The 20,993-nt window shown below is 46.8% G+C and overlaps 1 protein-coding gene across 1 annotated transcript in view; it reads right to left on the reverse strand.

The window, feature by feature from the left end:
* Positions 1 to 653: 653 nt before the first annotated feature.
* Positions 654 to 20,993, reverse strand: part of LOC146871743 (G protein-coupled receptor 61-like) — a 184,147-nt gene continuing 163,807 nt past the window's right edge. Inside the window, exon 2 of the mRNA XM_085599775.1 lies at positions 654 to 2,394. Within this exon, the coding sequence (XP_085455901.1) occupies positions 654 to 2,024 (1,371 nt within the window). The 5' untranslated portion in view covers positions 2,025 to 2,394. The remainder of the gene's footprint in view (positions 2,395 to 20,993) is intronic.

Raw genomic sequence — 20,993 nt, forward strand, 5'->3', positions numbered from 1 at the left:
CCAAGTCTCCCCGAACAAAGCCCAGTGACAATTAGCCTTCCATTATTACACCATGATGCCAGTCATCACGGAGCCCCTTCCAAGCTTTACTCGTGAAGACTCACTTTCTGATTAGAATTGCCCCCACCCCTGGTCTTTCTCACTTCTACTAAGAGGTTAGCCCTCACCAATTGCCTTTTGTTTACTCTCCTAGGGTGTCAGTCCCCAAATAGGGCCCTTCTAGAGTCTTCCTAGTCTTTAACCCTCCCTGACAGCGCACTTTCTTTAACTTTCTGAGAAACCTAACCTTTCCAGTCTCTCCACTCACTGAGGACTTTCCCCAACTTTCTCAGAAAATTGACTTTTACCTAAGGCCCTTTCAGTTTCTCACAGAATAGTAATCCTCACTCAAGGCCTTCTCAACCTTTTGCACAATGCTGAACCTCACTCGGAGACTTCCCACCATCTCCCAGGACCTCTGGGAACATCAGAGATATCATCTTTCTAAACAAATATGTGAAGCAGAGAATAGGAAAAAGACGTTTCCCTCATATGTGAGACAAATACTGTATTATAGTCAAGATAGAGATTCCTAAGGAAAGAGTTGGACAGCATAACTGCTGCCTTCTGCATTATCACACATCAGTCTATGAGATTGTCGAGTGCAAGGATTGTCACCTGTCAGTTTTTGGGGAGCGCACCGTCCGTACAAAGTTCTGGGAGGCAGTTATGTTATTATTCATCTGGTGGTCAAGAAACTCAGATGTTTCTTCTGTAATCTGCCCAGGGATTCGGAAGTCAATGGTGGGGTGATCCCTCTTTGGGCTAGGGTTGATGTGAACATTCCTGGTGTCACTGTCACAGCCCGTACCCTGGAGGAACTGAAGGAAGTTCTCTTCGATGGAGCCATCCCGGCTAGGCAACCTTTGGTCTTCCTCTGGTGTCCTCTTGAAGAAGCAGCTTAGGTGCTTGCTCAGTTCTCCACGAATCTGTCGATTTAAGCACCCATAAAAGAAGGGGTTGGAAGTGAAGCACAAATACCCAATCCACGTCACCACCACCTCCACCTGTCTTCCATGAAAGGACTGAGAGCTCAGTGCAGAGTAAAGTTGGAATGAAAAATATGGCATCCAGCAGAAGAGGAATTGTCCACCCACAGCTACAAGGATGACGGCTGCCTTCCCACCACCAAACATCCTCTGAGGAGTAGTCATCGGAGCCCCTGAGCTGGTCACCATAGTAGACCTGCTACTCAGAGACTCAGACCTTCGGCGTGGGGTGTCCATCCATGTTGGCAGTGGCCCGTGATGTAGGGCAGCTACTCTAGCTACTTTAAACATGTTGCAGTAGACAACAAATATGATCATGATGGGAAGAAAGAAGTAAAAAACAGAGAAGAAAATGATGAAGCTCTTGCATGAAGTGCTCCTGCTCCACTGCAGAGAGCAGTGGTGGCGGCCTTCATGGTCAGCTGAGGCAATGAGGAGTTCTTGGGAACTGAAAGTCAGAATGGGGATCAGAGACAAGATAACAGATTTAATCCACACGCCAACTAAGACAGACACTACTAGACCCACTGTCATCTTGACCTCGTACCTCATCGGATGGACCACATAGTAGTATCGTTCAATGTTAATAGCCGAGATAGACAGGATGGACATGCTGATGAAGCAAACACTCAGGAAGAGATACACCCTGCACATGGCATCCCCAAGTATGGTGTTGTCAAAAAGGTTGCAGGTGGATAGCATGGCAAGCGGCATGAGGGTCACGGCAGCCAAGAGGTCCACCAGACATAGATGGAAAACAAAAACAAACTTCCTCAGCGCTGGGGTCCTGATGATGACTGTCATAACTGCTACGTTGCCAGCAATGGCCACCAGGTCAACCAGGAGCATGAAGAAGAGGCCAACAAACTCAGATGCCACATCCCGTTCCCCGGGCCCCAGGGTGGAGTTGGAGTGCATAGAACTGGGAGGCTTTTGGTAGGATCTTGCAGGTCTAGAGGAGTTCCACAGCCCTTGGGTGGGAAGTGAGGGCTCCATAGAAGCTTGGTTGAGAACCCCACAGCTCGTCTCTTCACGGGCCCATCACCCATCCTATTCAGGTACACAGAGGAGACTCAGAGAGAATTGTACAAACTATGAAGTAGAACAAGAGGTAAAAGTATCGGAATCATAATCACTTTCATCACATCCTTTTGGCCAGGTCTGCCCCTCCAGTCACTTTTCAAAAAGCTGTGTAACAACTTCTCCATGGTTATTGCTCCTGGTCGTTCTTGCATCCAGGGTGATGTAAGAGGTCTGTATTTGCTTGTGATTTTTCATGTGTAGAAGACAGACTCTTGGAAGGTTGGCATTTGTTAGCAGCTAAAGGTTTTCACATGTTCACCTTTTCCAGATGAGGAGTAGGACTCTAAAAAACAGAAAAGTGTGTTAGTGGGTAATCAGAGCATAGCCAAAGCCTCAGATAGCCTTCTCTGCTCTATTCCCATCTTAATAGTTACTGTCATTCATCTGCCTGCAACCACACACATAAATACCTAGATTACCTGGGAACGCCAGTAGATTCAAGATACTTTTCCAGGAAGATCTGCTGTAAAGGATTGTAGGAAGGTGGAATCTGACTGCATGGTTACCCCCACTTTGTTTCCGGTGTTTTGCTGGTTTTTGACTAGTCCCACTGGGATTCTGCTATCCAGGACCCCAGTCTATCTGCTTTCTCCCTTAAATAGCAATGCATGTACTTTAGGTACACTCCAGATTGGATACTGGGGTACCCTTTTCAGTCCCTAGTATAGGGTACACTATGTACCCAGGGCATAGGTACCCCAGAGGCCTCCCAGGGGCTGTAGCATGTATTGTGCCACCCCTGAAAGACCATTCAAAATGGCACCACAGGTCTGCTACTGCAGCCTGTGTAAGGAGGTGCATGCACCCCTTACCTAGATATAGGTTCACTATATCTATTCTAAATCACTGCACATATAAACCTATCAGTCACACCTATGGCAGGCCTTATCAATCCTGAAGGCAAGGTGCTGGGTTTTATGTGAGAGGGTGCCCCTGCATGAGCAGAGCGCCACTGCAGCCTTCGGAACTTATTTTCCGGGGTTGTCTGTGATGCAGCCAACCATATATATTTAAGTGCATTATAACCTTGCGGTAAATGCTATCTTTAAAACGGCTGCTTTGAAGCATGTCGTGTTTGGTGTCAAACATCTTGGAATCATACTTCCCAGGCAGTAACTGGCGGGGTGGTATGATTCCACCCTCCTAGAGGGACTTATGTGAAACACCGGTACACCCGGTACCAGCTTTCTCGACCTGGGCATCACAAAATGGATGCTGCCAGCCACAGACACGGGTCTGTCCTCCTGCTGCTGAGCTGAGCTCGAGCAGGGGAAGGCTTGACAATAGGTTTCCTGTCACAGGAAGCTGTGACCACCTCCCAGACAGTATTAAGTGTATTGGGGCTAGGTGGGTGCACTCTGAGAGTGCCTGAAAGTCTGCACTGGGGGCACATTTGGTGTCCCTGTACATAGTCCAGCTCAAACCGGTTGCAGGAGCCATTTGCTCCTGCTCTGGCGCGAAACTGGGCAAAGGACATGGGTGTAGCCACCCCTCTGTCCTGACCCTCCCATAGGAGGGTCCCCAGAGTTTGACCAACCCCTTCCTTGGGTATAAAGTAGGAACCATGACTACAGGACTTTAGATTTTACCTGGACTAAGCTCTGCTACAGAAACCAAGTACTTTGACAATCTACACTTCGCTGGACGACTGAAGAATCTCCCTTGGAGTAAAGGAGTTACTCCCCTGCAGCAACAGGCACCTTAACGCATCTGACCGGTTTGCATCTCCTGAGCTCCTGAGGACTCTGAAGATTTCTGCAACACAGGAGGTTGGTTCCCGAGCATCCCTGAGGTTAATCTGACCTCTCAGCAATTCTGAGACCAGAATCCCTCATGGGGACTGTGCAACCCGAAACCCCTGTGCACCGTGTACTTTTGCAGCAGCATATGCTTTTTGGCGATCCCTGAGGCTGTGCTTTGGGCTACGTGTATTCCTGACCCAGAGCAGTATTTCCACTGAAGATTTCCGGCCCACACTCCACGAGTGTTCCGTGGGCTGGTATTTCGTGATTCAGCTCGAGGTCCTTTCACGATCCCTGGTCCGTTGGCCTGTGGGTCCCTGTGAAGGTAACATTGACTTTCCTTGGCTTTCCTGATTGCTCCAGACGTGTCCTGACTCTCCATTGCTTGGAGAGTCCCCAGGACCTTGCTGGTCCTCACTGTAGCTTGTTTCCTCTGCCCATGTGGATTGCAGTTGCCAAGGCTTGTTGGTGTTTGATCCGGACACTGACCCCACCCCCCCAGCACTCGACATCCTTCGTGGAACAGATCACCTCCAGACTTTGGTTGTCGTCGACGTCTCCTGGTCCCCGTGGCTGCAGAGTCAAGCATCCTATCTTCTCACCTGAAGTAACCGACATCGGTGGGCATTCATCTACTGAGCCCCTGGTCACCCTGAAGTGACCCAGACTCTGTCCCCTCTGCTTTCAGGTTCTTCTCACCTCGGATCAATGGCTTGAATTCCACCGGACACTTTTCATCTTCCTGGCAGCAGCACTTCTTCGCATCACGCCATTGAAAACGACAAGGGTTTCGACACCACTTGACCCCTATGCACCCGGTTCCTCTGGGATAGGTAACACGGGTACCTCGGTACTCACAAGGGTGCTAGCCTTAGAACCTTCTATGTTCCAAAGGGTTTGGTTGAAGTCCTCTCCAAAGTGTCCTTAAACTGTAATTTTCCAACAGAGACTTTCCCATAGAGTTGTACGGAGCTTGCGTCTGTGTTCTCACAATGCACCCGTTCTCCGTGGGTCCCCTGTGTCACTACTTTGGGTGGTTCCTTGGGGTCCCAGTGATTCTATATGCTCTAGGCACTGTGTCTAGTGAAGACTTGGTTGTTATACCACTTTCTTAGTATATGGTTCGGTCTCCCCCTGAGCCCGCTGTGTATTGTGCTATTTACTGTTGTTCTATTGATTTAATATTGTGTGCTTTGTGCTCTAATCTCATAAAGAGGTTAGTAGAGAGTATTAAGTAATAAATACATATATTTTATATATCTCTTGTGTGGTTCTCCTTTCATTTGGTCATTCAGGAGGTTCTGATCTGGTAGAACAAGCTGCTTTACATTCCTTCGAGACTTAGCCTGAAGGCTGCTCTCCACAGCTACAACTAGGATAGCTTTCTATAAAGGTTGTCTTTAACCTAATCATCAATAAGGGTTGTTTGGACTGGTACAAGGTGCCCACTTTAATTAGTGGACAGCATATACCAGGCCAACTTCTCACATTGGTGTGCATCGGTTGGGATTCAAGCTTGCTATTGTTCTATCAGATGAATCTCATTGAGTGATTAACTGAAAACCACTAAAGGTATTAGGTACATATAATACATCAAGACTAGAATCTAGTGAACTTGGAGTTGGGCAGTCAAGGGTCTAGCACACCCTTTCCCAACTCAAGAGAGTTTAGTTCCCACTAGGTTAGGTAGGTGCCTACTCCACATAACACTAGTATGTCTTCTAAAGGTTAAGCCAGTGGCTCTCTGCCAACTAGATATGATCATGTCTTATTTCAGGAATTGAGAAATATGTGTACATCTAGGAAGCTGAGGACAGGGAGAAGTGCAAGTACCCAACGTCTCATAGAGATGTTGCTCTTAGATGACCTCAGAAAGACCCCAGCGTCTGATAAAGTAGAAAGATTGGGTGGGACAGGAGGTGAGGACAGACCAGGAAGTGAACACTTCTTTGATATTGACTCTAACCCTGGCCAGGAGGATCAAAATGATTCCAACCTGGAAAATCCATCTCTTCCTTTGGGTGGAGGAGAAGGCCCCAGAGTCCCTCTCTTTACTCCACCAGGGAGAGTGCAAAGTTTACCTAGAGGATCAAGATCTCCCTCTGAGGAATCTAATCATTCAGGTACTTCTGTAGGGACCTCTGCTTCTCATAAAAGAGACTTCTCTTATGATAAGAAGTGTCAATTACTGGAGTATGAGACGATCAAACTCAGGCTCAAAAGAGAGCAATTGGCCTTAGACGGGGAATCCCTAGAGCTTCAGAAAGCTTCCAGAAGGTTGGGGCTAGAGCCCCATGGTGGCAGCAACAGTGTCCTAAGAGCTAGAGAGTATACTTGTGATCATAGGAACCTGAACAAGATAGTCCCTCCCTATCAGAGTGGGGATGACATCCACAAATGGATAACTGCACTAGAGACACAGGTACAGGGGGTCCCCCAAGAGCAGTGGGCAGCTATCTTGTGGCTCTCCTTTGCTGACAAAGGTAGAGATAAGCTCCTCATTGTAAGAGAAGAGGATGCTGATAATTACACAGTTTTGAAGAGTGCTCTCATTGATGGGTTTGGCTTAACCACTAAGCAATACAGGATTAAGTTCAGAGACACCCAGAAGACACAGACTCAGGACTGGGTTGACTTTGTTGATTGTGCTACTAAGGCTCTGGAAGGTTGGATACATGGCAGCAAGGTGCAAGACTTTTTAGGATTGTACAATTTGATTATGAGGGAGCAGATCCTTAATAATTGTCAAAACCAGCTTTTAAACCAGTACCTGGTGGACTCAGATCTGACTTCTCCCCAAGAATTGGGCAAGAAGGTAGATAAATGGGTCAGAACCAGGGTGAAGCCAAAGAATCAGGGTGGTGACCAGAAGAAAGATTCTTCCAAAAACCAAGGGAAAGGTGGGGATAAATCAAAAGATAAATCCACTACAAGGTCCCAAAAGTCCTCTTCTGGGGGTGGGTCCCAAACTCCTTCCTCTCCTGAAAAGAAACCTTATTGCTTTGTCTGTAAAAAGCCAAGCCACTGGAAAAATGATCCCAATTGTCCAAAGGTCAGCAATAAGGAAAATGTTCCTCCCAGCAATACTACCACTCCTCCTGGTACTACAAGTAGTAATCCCCCAGGTGGTAGTAGTGCACCCAAAAAGTCAGGTGGGTTCTCGTGGGTAACCGAGGTGGACCCTGGTTTAGAAAGGTCCCCCTCACAGGCCTCCCCAGTCTGTGATGGTGGCATGGGATTTGCCACTTTTACTGTCAGTCCTGATTCTTTGGGCAAGTACAGACAGGAGCCACTAATAAATGGTCAGAAAGCTGTGGCCTTTAGGGACACAGGGGGTAGTGTCACCATGGTGACAGGGAACCTAGTACCCCCTCAACAGCATTTACCTGAGTTTAAGTACCAGGTGACCAACATTGATGGTATCAGGACAGATCATCCCATGGCCATAGTCAATCTCAGCTGGGGAGGGGTCACTGGCCCAAAGAGAGTGGCAGTGTCCCCCAACTTGCCTGTAGATTGCCTGTTGGGTAATGATCTAGAAATGTCAGCCTGGGCTGAAGTTGAATACCAGGCCCATTTAAGAATGTTAGGCCTTCCTGAGAAAGTTGATGGGACCACTACGGCCTCAGTCCAACCCCAGGGACATTTTGGAGTGGTGGAGCCTGAAAGGATGGCCCACTCTACTCCACCAGAGAGCAGAAGAGTTGAAGAAAAGTCTTCTTCCCCCCACCCCAGACTTTAGGTAAGGGTCAGCTTCCTCAGGGAACTGATCCTACCCCTTGTGAAGGAACTGCCCCAGAGGTGGTCAGGACTGTCCTGGCAATGCCCCTGATGGCAGGGGACCCTTCCAAGGTGGTACCCAGTCTGGAGCAGGTATCCTGCCCCTCTCTACCCTACCTCAATCAGCCTAGGGCTGCAGAGGTCAGGAAGGTCAGTGGACTCCTAAAGGCCCACTGCCCAGAGGAACCCCATCATCAACAGATTAGGGCCACCCAGTCTAGTAGCTCTAGCCAGGTGAAAATTCCTCAACACACTGAGGGATCCCTCTTACCCTTGGGTAGGGACTACCCCCAGATGGACTCTATTGGGCAAGAGAAAACCTGGGACAAAATGGTTCCAAAGCTACCCTCCCCCTCCAGTGTTCCAACCAAAGGGACGTAACCCTCAGCTGTAGGCAGCCAGAGCTTGACCCTTAGAGCCAGATACAACTTAGTCATGGAAAGTAAGGCCTTCATGGTGACCAGTGTTCTGAGGAAGCTGAGACCAACTTTATTAGGGCCTCACTTCTCTACTCAGACACCCCACCAGCCTTTTACTTTGCCAAAACACACTACAGGTAGTAATCCCAACTTTTGGAGAAAATCCAGTACCCTTAAGGGTAGGGACTCCTTAGTGGACCATAAGACAGAGGTTATCCATGCTAGTGCAGGATCTTCCTTATATGGCCACTTAGTCAATAAAGTCTCAACTCTGTAAGGGTAGCTTTATCTCCTTTCGTTTGGGCGCTGGGGAGGTTATGTAGGAAGGTGGAATCTGACTGCATGGTTACCCCCACTTTTTTCTGGTGTTTTGCTGGTTTTTGACTAGTCAGACTGGGATCCTGCTATCCAGGACCCCAGTCTATCTGCTTTCTCCCTTAAATTGCAATGCATGTACTTTAGGCACACTCCAGATTGGATACTGGGGTGCCCTTATTAGTCCCTAGTATAAGGTATACTATGTACCCAGGGCATAGGTAACCCGGAGGCCTCCAAGGGGCTGCAGCATGTATTGTGCCACCCCTGAGAGACCATTCAAAATGGAACCACAGGTCTGCTACTGCAGTCTGTGTAAGGTGGTGCATGCACCCCTTACTTAGATACAGGTTCACTATATCTGTTCTAAATCACTGCACATATAAACCTATCAGTCACCCCTATGGCAAGCCTTATCAATCCTGAAGGCAGGGTGCTGGGTTTTATGTGAGAGGGTGCCCCTGCATGAGCAGAGCCCCTCTGCAGCCTTCAGAACCTATTTTCCGGGGTTATCTGTGATGCAGCCAACCATATCTATTTAAGTGCATTATAACCTTGCGGTAAATGCTAACTTTAAAACGGCTGCTTAGAAACATGTTGTGTTTGGTGTCAAACACCTTGGAATCATACCTCCCTGCCAGTTGGTATGATTCCACCCTTCTAGAGGGACTTATGTGAAACACCAGTGCACCCTGTACCAGCTTTCTCGACCTGGGCATCACAAAATGGATGCTGCCAGCCATAGACACGAGTCTGCCCTCCTGCTGCTGAGCTGAGCTCGAGCAGGGGAAGGCTTGACAATAGGTTTCCAGTCACAGGGAGGTGTGACCACCTCCCAGACAGGATTTAGTTTATTGGGGCTGGGTGGGTGCACTCTGAGAGTGCCTGAAAGTCTGCACTGGGGGCACATTTGGTGTCCCTGTGCATAGTCCAGCTCAAACCGGTTGCAGGAGCCATTTGCTCCTGCTCTGGTGCGAAAATGGACAAAGGACATGGGTGTAGCCACCCCTCTGTCCTGACCCTCCGAAAGATGGGTCCCCAGAGTTTGTCCAAGCCCTTCCTTGGGTATAATGTAGGAACCCTGATTACAGGACTTTAGATTTTACCTGGACTAAACTCTGCTACAGAAACCAAGTACTTTGACGATCTACACTTCGCTGGTCGACTGAAGAATCTCCCTTGGAGTAAAGGAGTTACTCCCCTAAAGCAGCAGGCACCTTAACGCATCTGACCGGTTTGCATCTCCCGAGCTCCTGAGAACGCCGAAGATTTCTGCAACACCGGAGGTGGGTTCCCGAGCGTCCCTGAGGTTGATCTGACCTCTCAGCAATTCTGGGACCAGTATCCCTCGTGGGGACCGTGCAACCCGAACCCCTGTGCACCGTGTTGTTTTGCAGCAGCATATTCCTTTTGGCGATCCCTGAGGCTGTGCTTTGGGCTATGTGTAGTCCTGATCCTGAGCAGTATTTCCACCGAAGCTTTCCGGCCTACACTCCACGAGTGTTCCGTGGGCTGGTATTCGTGATTCCGCTCAAGGTCCCTTCACGATCCCTGGTTCGTTGGCCTGTGGGTCCCTGTGAAGGTAACCTTGACTTTTCTTGGGATTTCCTGGTTGCTCCAGACGTGCCCTGGCTCTCCATTGCTTGCTGGTCCTCACCGTAGCTTGTTTCCTCTGCCCGCGTGGTTTGCAGTTGCCAAGGCTTGTTGGTGTTCGATCCGGACACTGACCCCCCAGCACTCGACATCCTTCGTGGGACAGCTCACCTCCGGACTTTGGTCGCCGTCTCCTGGTCCCTGTGGCTGCAGAGTCAAGCATCCTATCTTCTCACCTGCAGCACCCGACATCGGTGGGCATTCGTCTACTAAGCCCCTGATCACCGTGAAGTGACCCAGACGCTGTCCCCTCTGCTTTCAGGTTCTTATTAACTCGGATCCAGGCTTGGATTTCATCCGACACTTTTCATCTTCCCGGCAGCAGCACTTCTGCGTATCACACCATTAAAAACGACGAGGGTTTCTGACACCACTTGACCCCTATGCACCCGGCTCCTCTGGGATAGGTAACACGGGTACCTCGGTAGTCACAAGGGTGCTAGTCTTATAACCTTCTATGTTCCAAAGGGTTTGCTTGAAGTCCTCTCCGAAGTGTCCTTAAACTGTAATTTTCCAACTGCGACTTTCCCATAGAGTTGTACGGAGCTCGCGCCTGTGTTCTCACACTGCACGCGTCCCCTGTGTGTCCCCTGTTTCACTACTTTGGGTGGTTCCTTGGGGTCCCAGTGATTCTACGTGCTCTAGGCACTGTGTCTAGTGAAGTCGTGGTTGTTATACCACTTTCTTAGTATATGGTTCGGTCTCCCCCTGGAGCCCACTGTGTATTGTGCTATTTACTATCCTTCCAGTGATTTAATATTGTGTGCTTTGTGCTCTAATCTCATAAAGAGGTTAGTAGAGAGTGTTTAGTAATAAATACATATATTTTATATATCTCTTGTGGTGTTCTCTTTTCATTTGGTCATTCAGGAGGTTCTGATCTGGTAAAACAAGCTGCTTTACATTCCTTCGAGACTTAGCCTGAAGGCTGCTTTCCATAGCTACCACTAGGATAGCTTTCTATAAAGTTTGTCTTTAACCTAATCATCAAGAAGGGTTGTTTGGACTGGTACAAGGTGCCCACTTTAATTAGTGGACAGCATATACCAAGCCAACTTCTCACAAGCATGTCATCATTAATGACCTCTGGCAACTAATCTGTGCTATGTCTGAGTAGTCCCTGTTCCATACGGAGGAAATCAGCGGCTTAGGACCGTACTATCCCTTCAGCAATGTGATGAAGTAACACAAACTCTATACTAATTTAACCCTTTTCTGATAAGAAAAATTTAGACATCTTTAAAAAAAATTGAAAAGGTTTGTTCACTTGCTTTCTTCACAGAGCATGTGCCAACTATTCAGCAGTACTCCAGCGAGATGACAGCAGGATTGCAAAGCTGCTTCCTCGACTCCATCATTACCTCCACCTCTTTTCCATAAGGCCACAGCAACTGGGCAGAGAAACGCTTCCGCGAGAGGATCTGCGCTATGGGAAGAGATGCACCCAGAGATGGGTATGTCCATCAGTTGCCCAATTATCTTTTCGTCTATTGATTTAAAGCTCATGGGGAGTACAGATTCCCACCCCCCACCCCATCTCTATTGTGCCGTACTTCAATCCCGATGGCATAAAGATGGTTTGCCCTTCACTTTTTGCTTGAGACCAAGGCCGGACAAAAAAAGCCAGAAATGGAGATCTGACCAAGGCACTGATGGAGGTTATAATTTCTTGTACATGTGGCACTCAAACATGTACAAGTGAGCGTGGTCAGTAATGCAGTGCTTAGGATGTGTGAGGTGGCCCATACATTTACTTTACAATGTTACTGTATCTCTAAATAACTAAAATGATGCATAAACATCACAAAAGGAGGTAATTTAAATGCTAATTAATGTAGCAGCAGAATGCTGAGAGCGGAAAAGGGTCACCATTTTATCCATGTAGTGGCAAGTGACTGGGTACACCTAAGAGTCTTCACCTGGCATTGTCATGAGTCTTGAATAATGTGCTTGGCATAACCTAGTCTCCCTACTTGGAACCTTGAAAATGCTGGCAGCCCTCCAGGCGCTCTTTGGGTAATTATTAACTACAGACAGTTCAACACACAAACCCTAAAAGCCAGCATAGAAGTTAGCGCCTGGGGTTCTCACAAATTCACAAATTCAGGGTTGAACACCGACCAACACCTTCATTTCAATTGTGGTTTTTCACAAGGTAACCTGGGGCACGTTCTCCAGTTTATACACCTCACAAAATGAGAGGGTGACCAGCAAGCCCAGGTCCCAGTGACACTAAGGCTTGATTCTGCACAAGCCTTTGTGAGACTCTTCGCCACTCATTACAAGCTCATCCAAGGAGGAAGAACTGGGAGCTGCTGCTCCACCCAAAAGTACGCCGCTAGACTTCCCGCTTCTGAGAAATAATCCCTCCTAGCCCACTCTAACCTGTATGGAGGTCAGGGGAGGGGTGCATTAGAAACGCTGTGCCTCATGATGGTTAGGAGCGGGCATTAGAAACTCTGTGCCTGTCAGGAACCCAGCTCTTCCTGTAATTTTTCATGATACGGCTACAGCTGGGAGGATTTGGGAATCCGGAGGATTGGGGATCTAATGGATGCGGATGGAATTCAGTCATTTAATGACGTTCAAGCTGATTATGGGGCTGATAGGAAATACTTTTTAAAGTATTTGCAAATACGGAGCTTTCTAGCTAAGAAGAAAGGGGGGCACAGAGATTTAGTAAAGACTCTATTATGGAGGTGGTTAGGGATAACAAGGGATGTACCATCAGCCATATAGATGGGGGGCTGACCCAACTGAAGCAGGACGATCTGGAGAAGCAAGTGGATAAACGGAAACAGTTAGGTAAAAACTGTGGCCGTTTTTTGGTCTCTTTGGAGCTAGGGAAGTCTATTCTGTGCTCTGCAGGGTTACAATCAAAACATTATAAAACAATGTTCTCGTTGTCTTACAGCTCAGCTAAGATAGACCAATGGGGGGGGGGTCAAGCGGGGGTCAGTTGTCCTCGTTGTAGCAGCACAGAAGCAGATCAAATACATATGTTCTCAACATGTCCCCTGCTAGAAATCCTGAAGAGGGTTATAGAATTTTTTTTAGATCAATCCCTGAAAATAAAAGTAACCCTAACCACAGAATTATTGTTGTTAGGGGTCAGTAGGGATGGAACAATCGGGACATATCAATATTGTTTGTTTTTGGCCATGACAGTGGTTAGAATTTGTATATCCTCAGCTTGGTTGGATTCACTCACCCCAACGTTTCAACAATGGCTTGTGAGGCTGTTATCTATTTTTAATCTCGGAAAGGGGGTGTATGAAAGGAAGGGCCGAAGGGCTAGAAAATTAGGCAGATGCATTTAGGCCCCGATTTATAGCTCGAAAAAAGACTAGGCGGTATGCTACAGCTATAATTTAATGATTAATGTTTGCATTTTATGTTGTATGATATCAATTGATGCTTTTAAAATGATGGCATCTGAATCCCCAAGGTCCCATTACATAATATTGTATTGTATTTATTTTTGGCCGAATTTCCTCATGAATTATATTTGTATTTATCTATATGATGGTGTTAAAAAAATTTTACAAAAAGAAACGCTGTACCTCATGATGGTTAGGAGCGGGCAGGGCGAGTTTTGTATTCAGATGGATCATTGCAAGAATGGCTGGCTGCTCTCTGCAATGTCTTACTTCCATCAGGGCAGCATTGCCGCAATCCTACCTGACGATTCACTGAAGTTTTTAAAAAAGGAGCAGGACATGAGCTCTGGGGATCTCCTGGTCCAGGTAATGATTGTATCCCAAATGAATTAAAAGGAAAACGTTGGAAACTCATAATCTACAATACCTTATACCACATCAGCATTAATATAACGTATATTGGTAAAGCACACGTTCACCCAGAAGGGCATACTGGAGCTGATAACATAAGATTATTGTTACCCAACTCAATGATATTTATTTTAACGACCTCAGAAGGATGAAAGACTGAGTGGACCCACCACAATTTTAATCGGTGGCCATGAGGACAAATGCAGGCCCCTACAGAGGAACGCACTAGTCCACTAAGGCACCAGACCAGCATACTCTCCCTACAACGTCTTAGGGGAAACAGATCCTGTTTCTCTGTCGGTTCAGCGTAAATTCAACCTATATCAAATCTACGCTTTCCATTTAAAGAAGGAATATATATATATATATATACAGGGAAAAGGGTACGAGAGGAAAAAACAAATATACCTCCTACCAGTACAGAGAGGTCATAGGGGAAGGTCATGCAATTTGTCCCAAATCCTGATATACAATGTGATTTAGGAACCAGGGTCTTTGTCCTAACACCCTGTGTTCTACAACCCTAAACTAGTTCCTGAGTCCTTATGACTAGAGGTCAATACACTCCATCTGCTTCTCTATACTGGTAACCAGGGCCAACAACAATCCACCCGCCCAAATACTCTGATACCCAGAGCCAATAATGTGTCGACAGCTCTTTTGTGCTTCGCCCGATCCTGCTCATGAGCAGCACTCCCCAGACCCTGCTGCTGCAGTTCCGGCTCCACGCCAACTGTCTATGACATCCGCTAGACTGTCTGTCTTGGCTGGGAGGACGCCCTGTCTTGCTTCATTCTTCAGTTAGGGCTGGAGAGTAATGGGTGTTTCTCTGGATGGCTGCAGGAGGTTTGGTAGGATAAGCAATGTTCCTCTGTGATTGAAACGTGGCACATCTTTTTTGGGGTTGGCCTTGCAGGAAGGTCTTTCTCGAGCACCCTTGTGGGAAACTGAGAGAAGTGCAAGGACAACATCTCAGGTCCAGAAGATGTGTGGGTTCTTTTTGAGGACTCAAGAGCCATCACATATCCCTTCTTAGTTACAGAGGGCCAGATCAGGATTTTCCTTTCTCCTGCAGCCCACCAAAGATGGCCAAAATAATGAATCTGGTGAGAGACTAGCCCAATCTAAAATGGCTCCGCAAACATATGGAATGACAGCACTTCCTGCTTTCTGTTTTCCGCTGCAAAAAGAGCTGTTTTTCTATTTATGGCTGCATCGCAATGCAGCAGCAGTAGTGTTTCTGGTGCGCTCATGTATATATATATATATATATATATATTCACTGAAAAAAACCATAGGTTTCAGGCACGTTATAGTTAGGAATTAGCATTTAAAAAACCTTAGAAATTCACTGAAAAAACCATAGGTTTTAGGGGCGTTATAGTTAGCTGGACTTTTCACTCGTACAAAACCATTGAAATTCCCCCGTTATAGTTAGTTCAGCTAACTATAACTCGCGCGCCCGCAATGCACTGCTGATGACATCACATATTACATCTGTCTGCAACGCAGCTCCCTGGCGCATACTAGTTGGGCTAGTTGACCCTCAGGGACCCTCAGTATTGAAGGGAAATTAATTCCCCAACTTACAACTGGCCAGGGGGCGCGTTTGCAGAGTGCTGCAAGGAGGGGGCGTGGCCTCCGGCGCGATGCCGGTCTTTTATTTATTCTATTTTTTTAAGAAGGAGGGTTGTGTGGCCCCCCTTCTTTTTCTAATTTATTGGCCCTGGGGACCCCATCCCCCAGGGCCTGCACCCTAATTTTTTTTGTTGAAAAAAATACATTTGGCCCTCCCAAGGCCTTAATCGGCCCCGGGGACCCCAACCCCCGGGTCATGGCCTTTTTTTTTTTTATTCGTTAGGAGGGGGGCTGCGTTGCCCCCCTCCTCAGGCCACTTATGGCCCCGGGGACCCCATCCCCTGGGGCCGGCCTTTGTTTTTTATTATTTTAAAAAAATGTATCTTTATAGAAACACCTAGGACATGCTGGACAAACCGTATGTACCTATCACCATGACGATTTGTGTGATATTCATTAAAAGGCGACTATGCATACAATGAATCCACGTGGAATGTATTTACACCGCTAGTGAAGCTCTGACGTGTCTGACGCCCTACCGTGCCTAATCCCGGCCCCCCCGTCGGTGGGTACTGTCCAAGTAGACACCCTTGTCGTTTATTTATACAAACATGGGTAGCTATTGACGGGCACATTTAATACACACGCACACCAAGCCATTCAAAGGGGATTCGACAAAAATTCGACCAAACTATGCAAGAAACCCCCCGCACGGTTAAGAAAACACACATCCACCACCGGAAGGGTAATACTTTTTATTTTACTCTCTGGAAAGGAGACGAACCTCACTTGAGAGTCACAGCGTGCTCCTGGCTGAGCCCAATGCTGTGTTACACCCACCAGTGCCCGCCGAGTGCCACACCTCTGTGTTGTATTCCACCAGCTAGTGCGTATGCTATGACACTCTCTAGCCCATGTGCAATGTAAAACCACCCCGTGATTATGTCATGCCACACTTGCCTTCGCACGGGTTATATTACCCCATCTAACGTGCCTTCCTCGATGCCTATGTTATAACGCACTACGCCACTGGAGTCAAGCTATCCTGGCTGATGACGGCTGATAGCCAGAAACCGGTCCTAGGATGCTTGATTCCGGTCCAGGGAAGACATGGCTTGGCAGTTCGGGCTGGACTGTTCCCATGAGGCACAGGGTCAAGACTGATTTGCATATGGCCATGTCTAAACTGGGGTGGTGTAGTGGGCAAAAGAACGATGGATTTAACCCAGATCTCTTGACTGGGGGAGAATGCCTGCATTGTCAGCATTCCGTCCATCAATTGTTTGTTGTAACGTTATGTTATAACGCACAGCGCTATGCCATACATATTACAATCTGGGATCCCAATCTTTGTCACAGTGCATGTGCAACGTTACACTCCCCAGCACATATTTTATATTACAACTTTAGAGACTAGTTAGGTTACACAACACTGCCCTGTGCATATTACACTCCAAGTCGCATATTGCATAGCACGCGCTAGTGCCTGTGCTATCTCGCGCTCTCCAATGAATCTGTCATTGCGCACAATGTATTGCATATTATATTTCACGCCCCGGTTCATCTTATATCACACTTTTTGGTGCATAGTTTATACCATATACTATATCCAGTTTTCATTTTCAATCGTGCTCTCAGGACTATGTTCTATATAACACTGCGTCCACCTACCCTTTTCACGGGCATTACATTTTGCGATGGGGGGTTGAGGGTCAGGGGGTGTTTCTGCCAAGTGAGCCCGGAGTCACAGTCACAAACGTCCTCTTCTTCCTGAATAAAAGTGAGATTATGCTGCATACTTGTTCATATTTTAAGTAGTTCGCACAGACACACATTTTAAAAACAATAAAGTTCCTAATACCCACCTTCTCTGAACAGTTAGCTTGCTGCCCCATCCACCTCCTCCCTATCCTCTGTTGTCTGAATCCATGGACTAGCCTCCTCCCTCCTGCCATGCATGGTCTGATGTGCTGCCACTGCCCTCCATTTAGCATGATGTACCAGTCCACTCCCCCTGCCCTCCATTGCCCAATTCGATTACCCATCATTGACCTCCTGCTTAGCCTCTGTGCTTAGCTTGCTGCCCCTATTCTCCTTCCCCCTGCCCTCCGATGTCTTTGTGCATGCCCCTGCTCCATCCTTTTTGCCCACCATGTTCCATGGACCTGCCACTCCTATCTACTCTGAGTGTTATGTTGAGCTGCCACTCCCCTCCCACCTGCCTAGCATTGTCAGATGACTGAAACCTGTCCCTGCCACCTCCACCCTGCCTGTCCACATGCCATGCCCCTATCCCCTTCCTCCTGTCCTCCATGGTCCATTTTACTGCCACACCCTTCTGCCCTCCCTGGTCTGTTGTGCTACAACTGCTCCTCCTGCCTGCCCCGCGCGGTCTGTTGTGAAGTCCCTTCCCCTGAACTCTCTTGTCTGTGCCAAGGTCCTGACCCTCCCTTCTATCCTCCATGGTCCTTTGTGCATGCCCCTGCACCCTCCTTCTTGCCCATCATAGCCATTGTTCTGCCAGTAACCCTCCCGCTTGCCATGCATGGTCTTCTGTGCTGCCATGGCCCCTCCCACCTTCCCTGTGTGGTCAGCTAGCTGCCCCTGACCCCCTCCCACCTTCCCTCCATGGTCTGTGTGTATGCCATCATAGTCTCATTGTTGCTCTCCATGGTGTGTCTTGTTTCTAGTGCCCATCCTGCCTGACCTCCATGGTCATCTTGCTGCTCCTGCCCTGCCCCCTTGCCCCCAGCCCTCTGTTTCCCTGTGCAGACCCCTATTCCCTCCCTCCTGGCTTGTCTGTTCCATTGTAATGCCCCTGATCCGTCCCTCCTGCCCTTTATGGTCTGTTATGCTGCAGCTTTCTCTCCTGTCTGTCCATTATGGTCGGCTATCTACCATTGCCTCTTTCCCCTCTGTTCTCTGTTGTCCATGTGCATGATCCTGTCCCCTCCCTATTGCTTTCTATGGATTGTTGTGCTGCACTCCCGTCCCGCATGCCCTGTGTGGTGTATTGTGCTGCTGCAAACCCTGATGCCTGCCCTGTAGGGTCAGTTTGGTGCACCTCTCCATGTCCCTCCTGTCCTCTGTTATCCGAGTCCGTGTCCCACTCCCTACCCCAATTCCTCCTGCCTACCATGATCCAATGTACCATACTTGCAAACATTTTGAACTTGGTAAGAGGGAGATTTTGAAAAAAAACTGGGGTATTGATTTTCCCCTTTGAGTTACATTGAAAAAGAGGAGATTGTAGACAGGAGACAGATCAAATAAAGCCCATTTGAGCTTAAAAACATTGGACGTTTCCTGGCTGAAACGGGTCTGTTGGCATGTATGGTTGTACTAACACTGCCTCTTCCTTCTGCCCACAATGGTCTATTATATTGCCACTGCCTCTCTTGCCAGTCCTGTATTGTTGGTTTGTTGCCCCTGCCCCCCTTTCCACTGCCCTCCATAGTCTGTTGTGCTGCCACTGCCCTTCCTGCCTGCCCAGTGTGGTCAAATTGTTGCCTCTGCTCCCTCCTACCTGCCTTCAATTTTCAGAGTCCGTGCCCCTGGCCTCTGCCTCTCAACAGTATCCCAATGAACAACTAGATTGTTAACATTCTATATTTATTACAAAAGTGTGGAACGCCTGTCGTCATCTTGATGTAATCAAAACTGTAATACCTAGAGCATTTCCTTTAGAAATTACATATATGAGAGGGTCTTATTGGCATAAAAAGTATGGTTAGTGCTCTAAAAAACTAAAATGAGGACATATTTTCTGAGTTTTCAAATAGCGACAAAGAACTTTTAAATTATTTGTAATCTGTATGTTTTTTATCCAGTTGACCACTTGATTAAATGTTGCACCTAGGGGAGAGGATGTGGTGTTACTCCCAGAGCTGCAGACTTTGCAACTGGGGAACCAGGTTGGAGTTTCTGCTTCAGCTCAACATTCTGTGATTCTGGTCAAATCACTTAATCTCCCCATGTCTACAACCAAAATGAATTTGATCTTGTGTGATGTTACCAATGCTCATGTAAAGCACTCCAATACCTGACAAGTCTGCACTATATAAAACTGCAAATACACAGAAAATAAGTGTTTTGCTCACTTCTGTCATTGGGCTACATGTGGGCTACATCTGGGTGATATTTGTTCTGCATTTGGGCTCTTTTGTCTCTGGTGGCCATCTTGGGAGATTTATTTGTTATGAAGTTTCCTAATTTCCTCATTTAATTGAAATGAGGGACTATTTAGCTGCATCTGGTATTCAACAAAGATTCACAGCTTTAAATCATCCAAGTGGAAATGGCATTGTTGAGAGAGCCAACCACAGTAATAAAGGGGTTCTCCAACTTGCCAATAAGAGCAATTTATCTTGGGAAGAAGAGTTGAAGAAGTTACTTAGGGCATATAGAAGAACTTTCCATGGTACCACATGCACGAGTCCTTTTTCCTTAATGAGAGGCAGAATTCCACTTTAAAAAATTAATCCTGGTTGGTTAAACAAGAATGGAATACTCCAGTGTAATATACCTATGGTGAGAGAGTGTATTAAAGATTCTCAAATAAAAAACAAAACTTATTATGACCTAAAACATGGCACTAAACAAGTGAATTTATGTAAAGGTCAATGGGTTTGTGTTAAAAATGCTAAGAGAGTTTCCAAAGGTGAAAGTAAGTTTAGTGAACCTAAACTAGTTGTTAAAGTCATGAACAACACTGCTTTGCTACAAAATGGTGAAGTATGGCATTTCAGTCATCTCGCACCAGTGTCGTATAATAGTGAAACTGAGAATGTGTGTGTAAAAGCAAAAATTTCTGGTGGTTGGATACGTTTGATTTTACACAAAATACTAATGATTCTAAATTGATTGGAGTTAGATGCACTGTTGCTCCTGATTGTATAACCTTGCCAGAAGTTTCATCTGATTCCAATCCAGCGTTGGATGAAAATTTACATGGATGTACTATTGCTCCAGAGTGTGTTCCCTTGCCAGAAGTTTCATCTGGTTTCAATCCACTTGTGGAAGAAAATGTACATGCATTTCCTGATTCTGTTACACCAGGTCCTCCTTGTGATTAAAACTTCTAGTGGGAGGATTGTTAAGAAACCTAAATGTCTAGAAATGTTTGATTGTATTTAGCAATTTATTTATTTTTTGGTTTTTTGTTCCATTTCTTTTAGAGGGGGGATTGTGTAGTATGTTGCTTTAAGGTAAGCTATTTCATTGTATTGGAACCACATTTACAATCTAGAATGGTAGAATGTATTGTGCTGTAACATTCCTTTCTATGGGAGTTCTACTGAGGAGGCCATTCGTGCTGGATGTGCTGTGCCTGTATGCGGGTGGCTGAAATAAAGAATCCAACTCTTTTATTTACTATTGAAGTGGATTTATTTAAGGATGCTACAGTATCCTAACTTTAACCAGTATCTGTGTCTTGATCATCAGTGTCGAATGACCACTCATCAGCCTGTCTGCCTTAATAAGTGAGGCCTATCACCTTCCATAAGCATCTGTGGCCTGATATCCATGGCCAAGCAAAGACCATGTAACATTCTCTCCTTCATGATAAATGAAGTAGATCACCCTCCTTCACTCTCTGTGTCA

Source organism: Triturus cristatus, chromosome 1_1 (genome assembly GCF_964204655.1).
Source record: "Triturus cristatus chromosome 1_1, aTriCri1.1, whole genome shotgun sequence".
NCBI classification, from domain to species: Eukaryota; Metazoa; Chordata; class Amphibia; order Caudata; family Salamandridae; genus Triturus; species Triturus cristatus.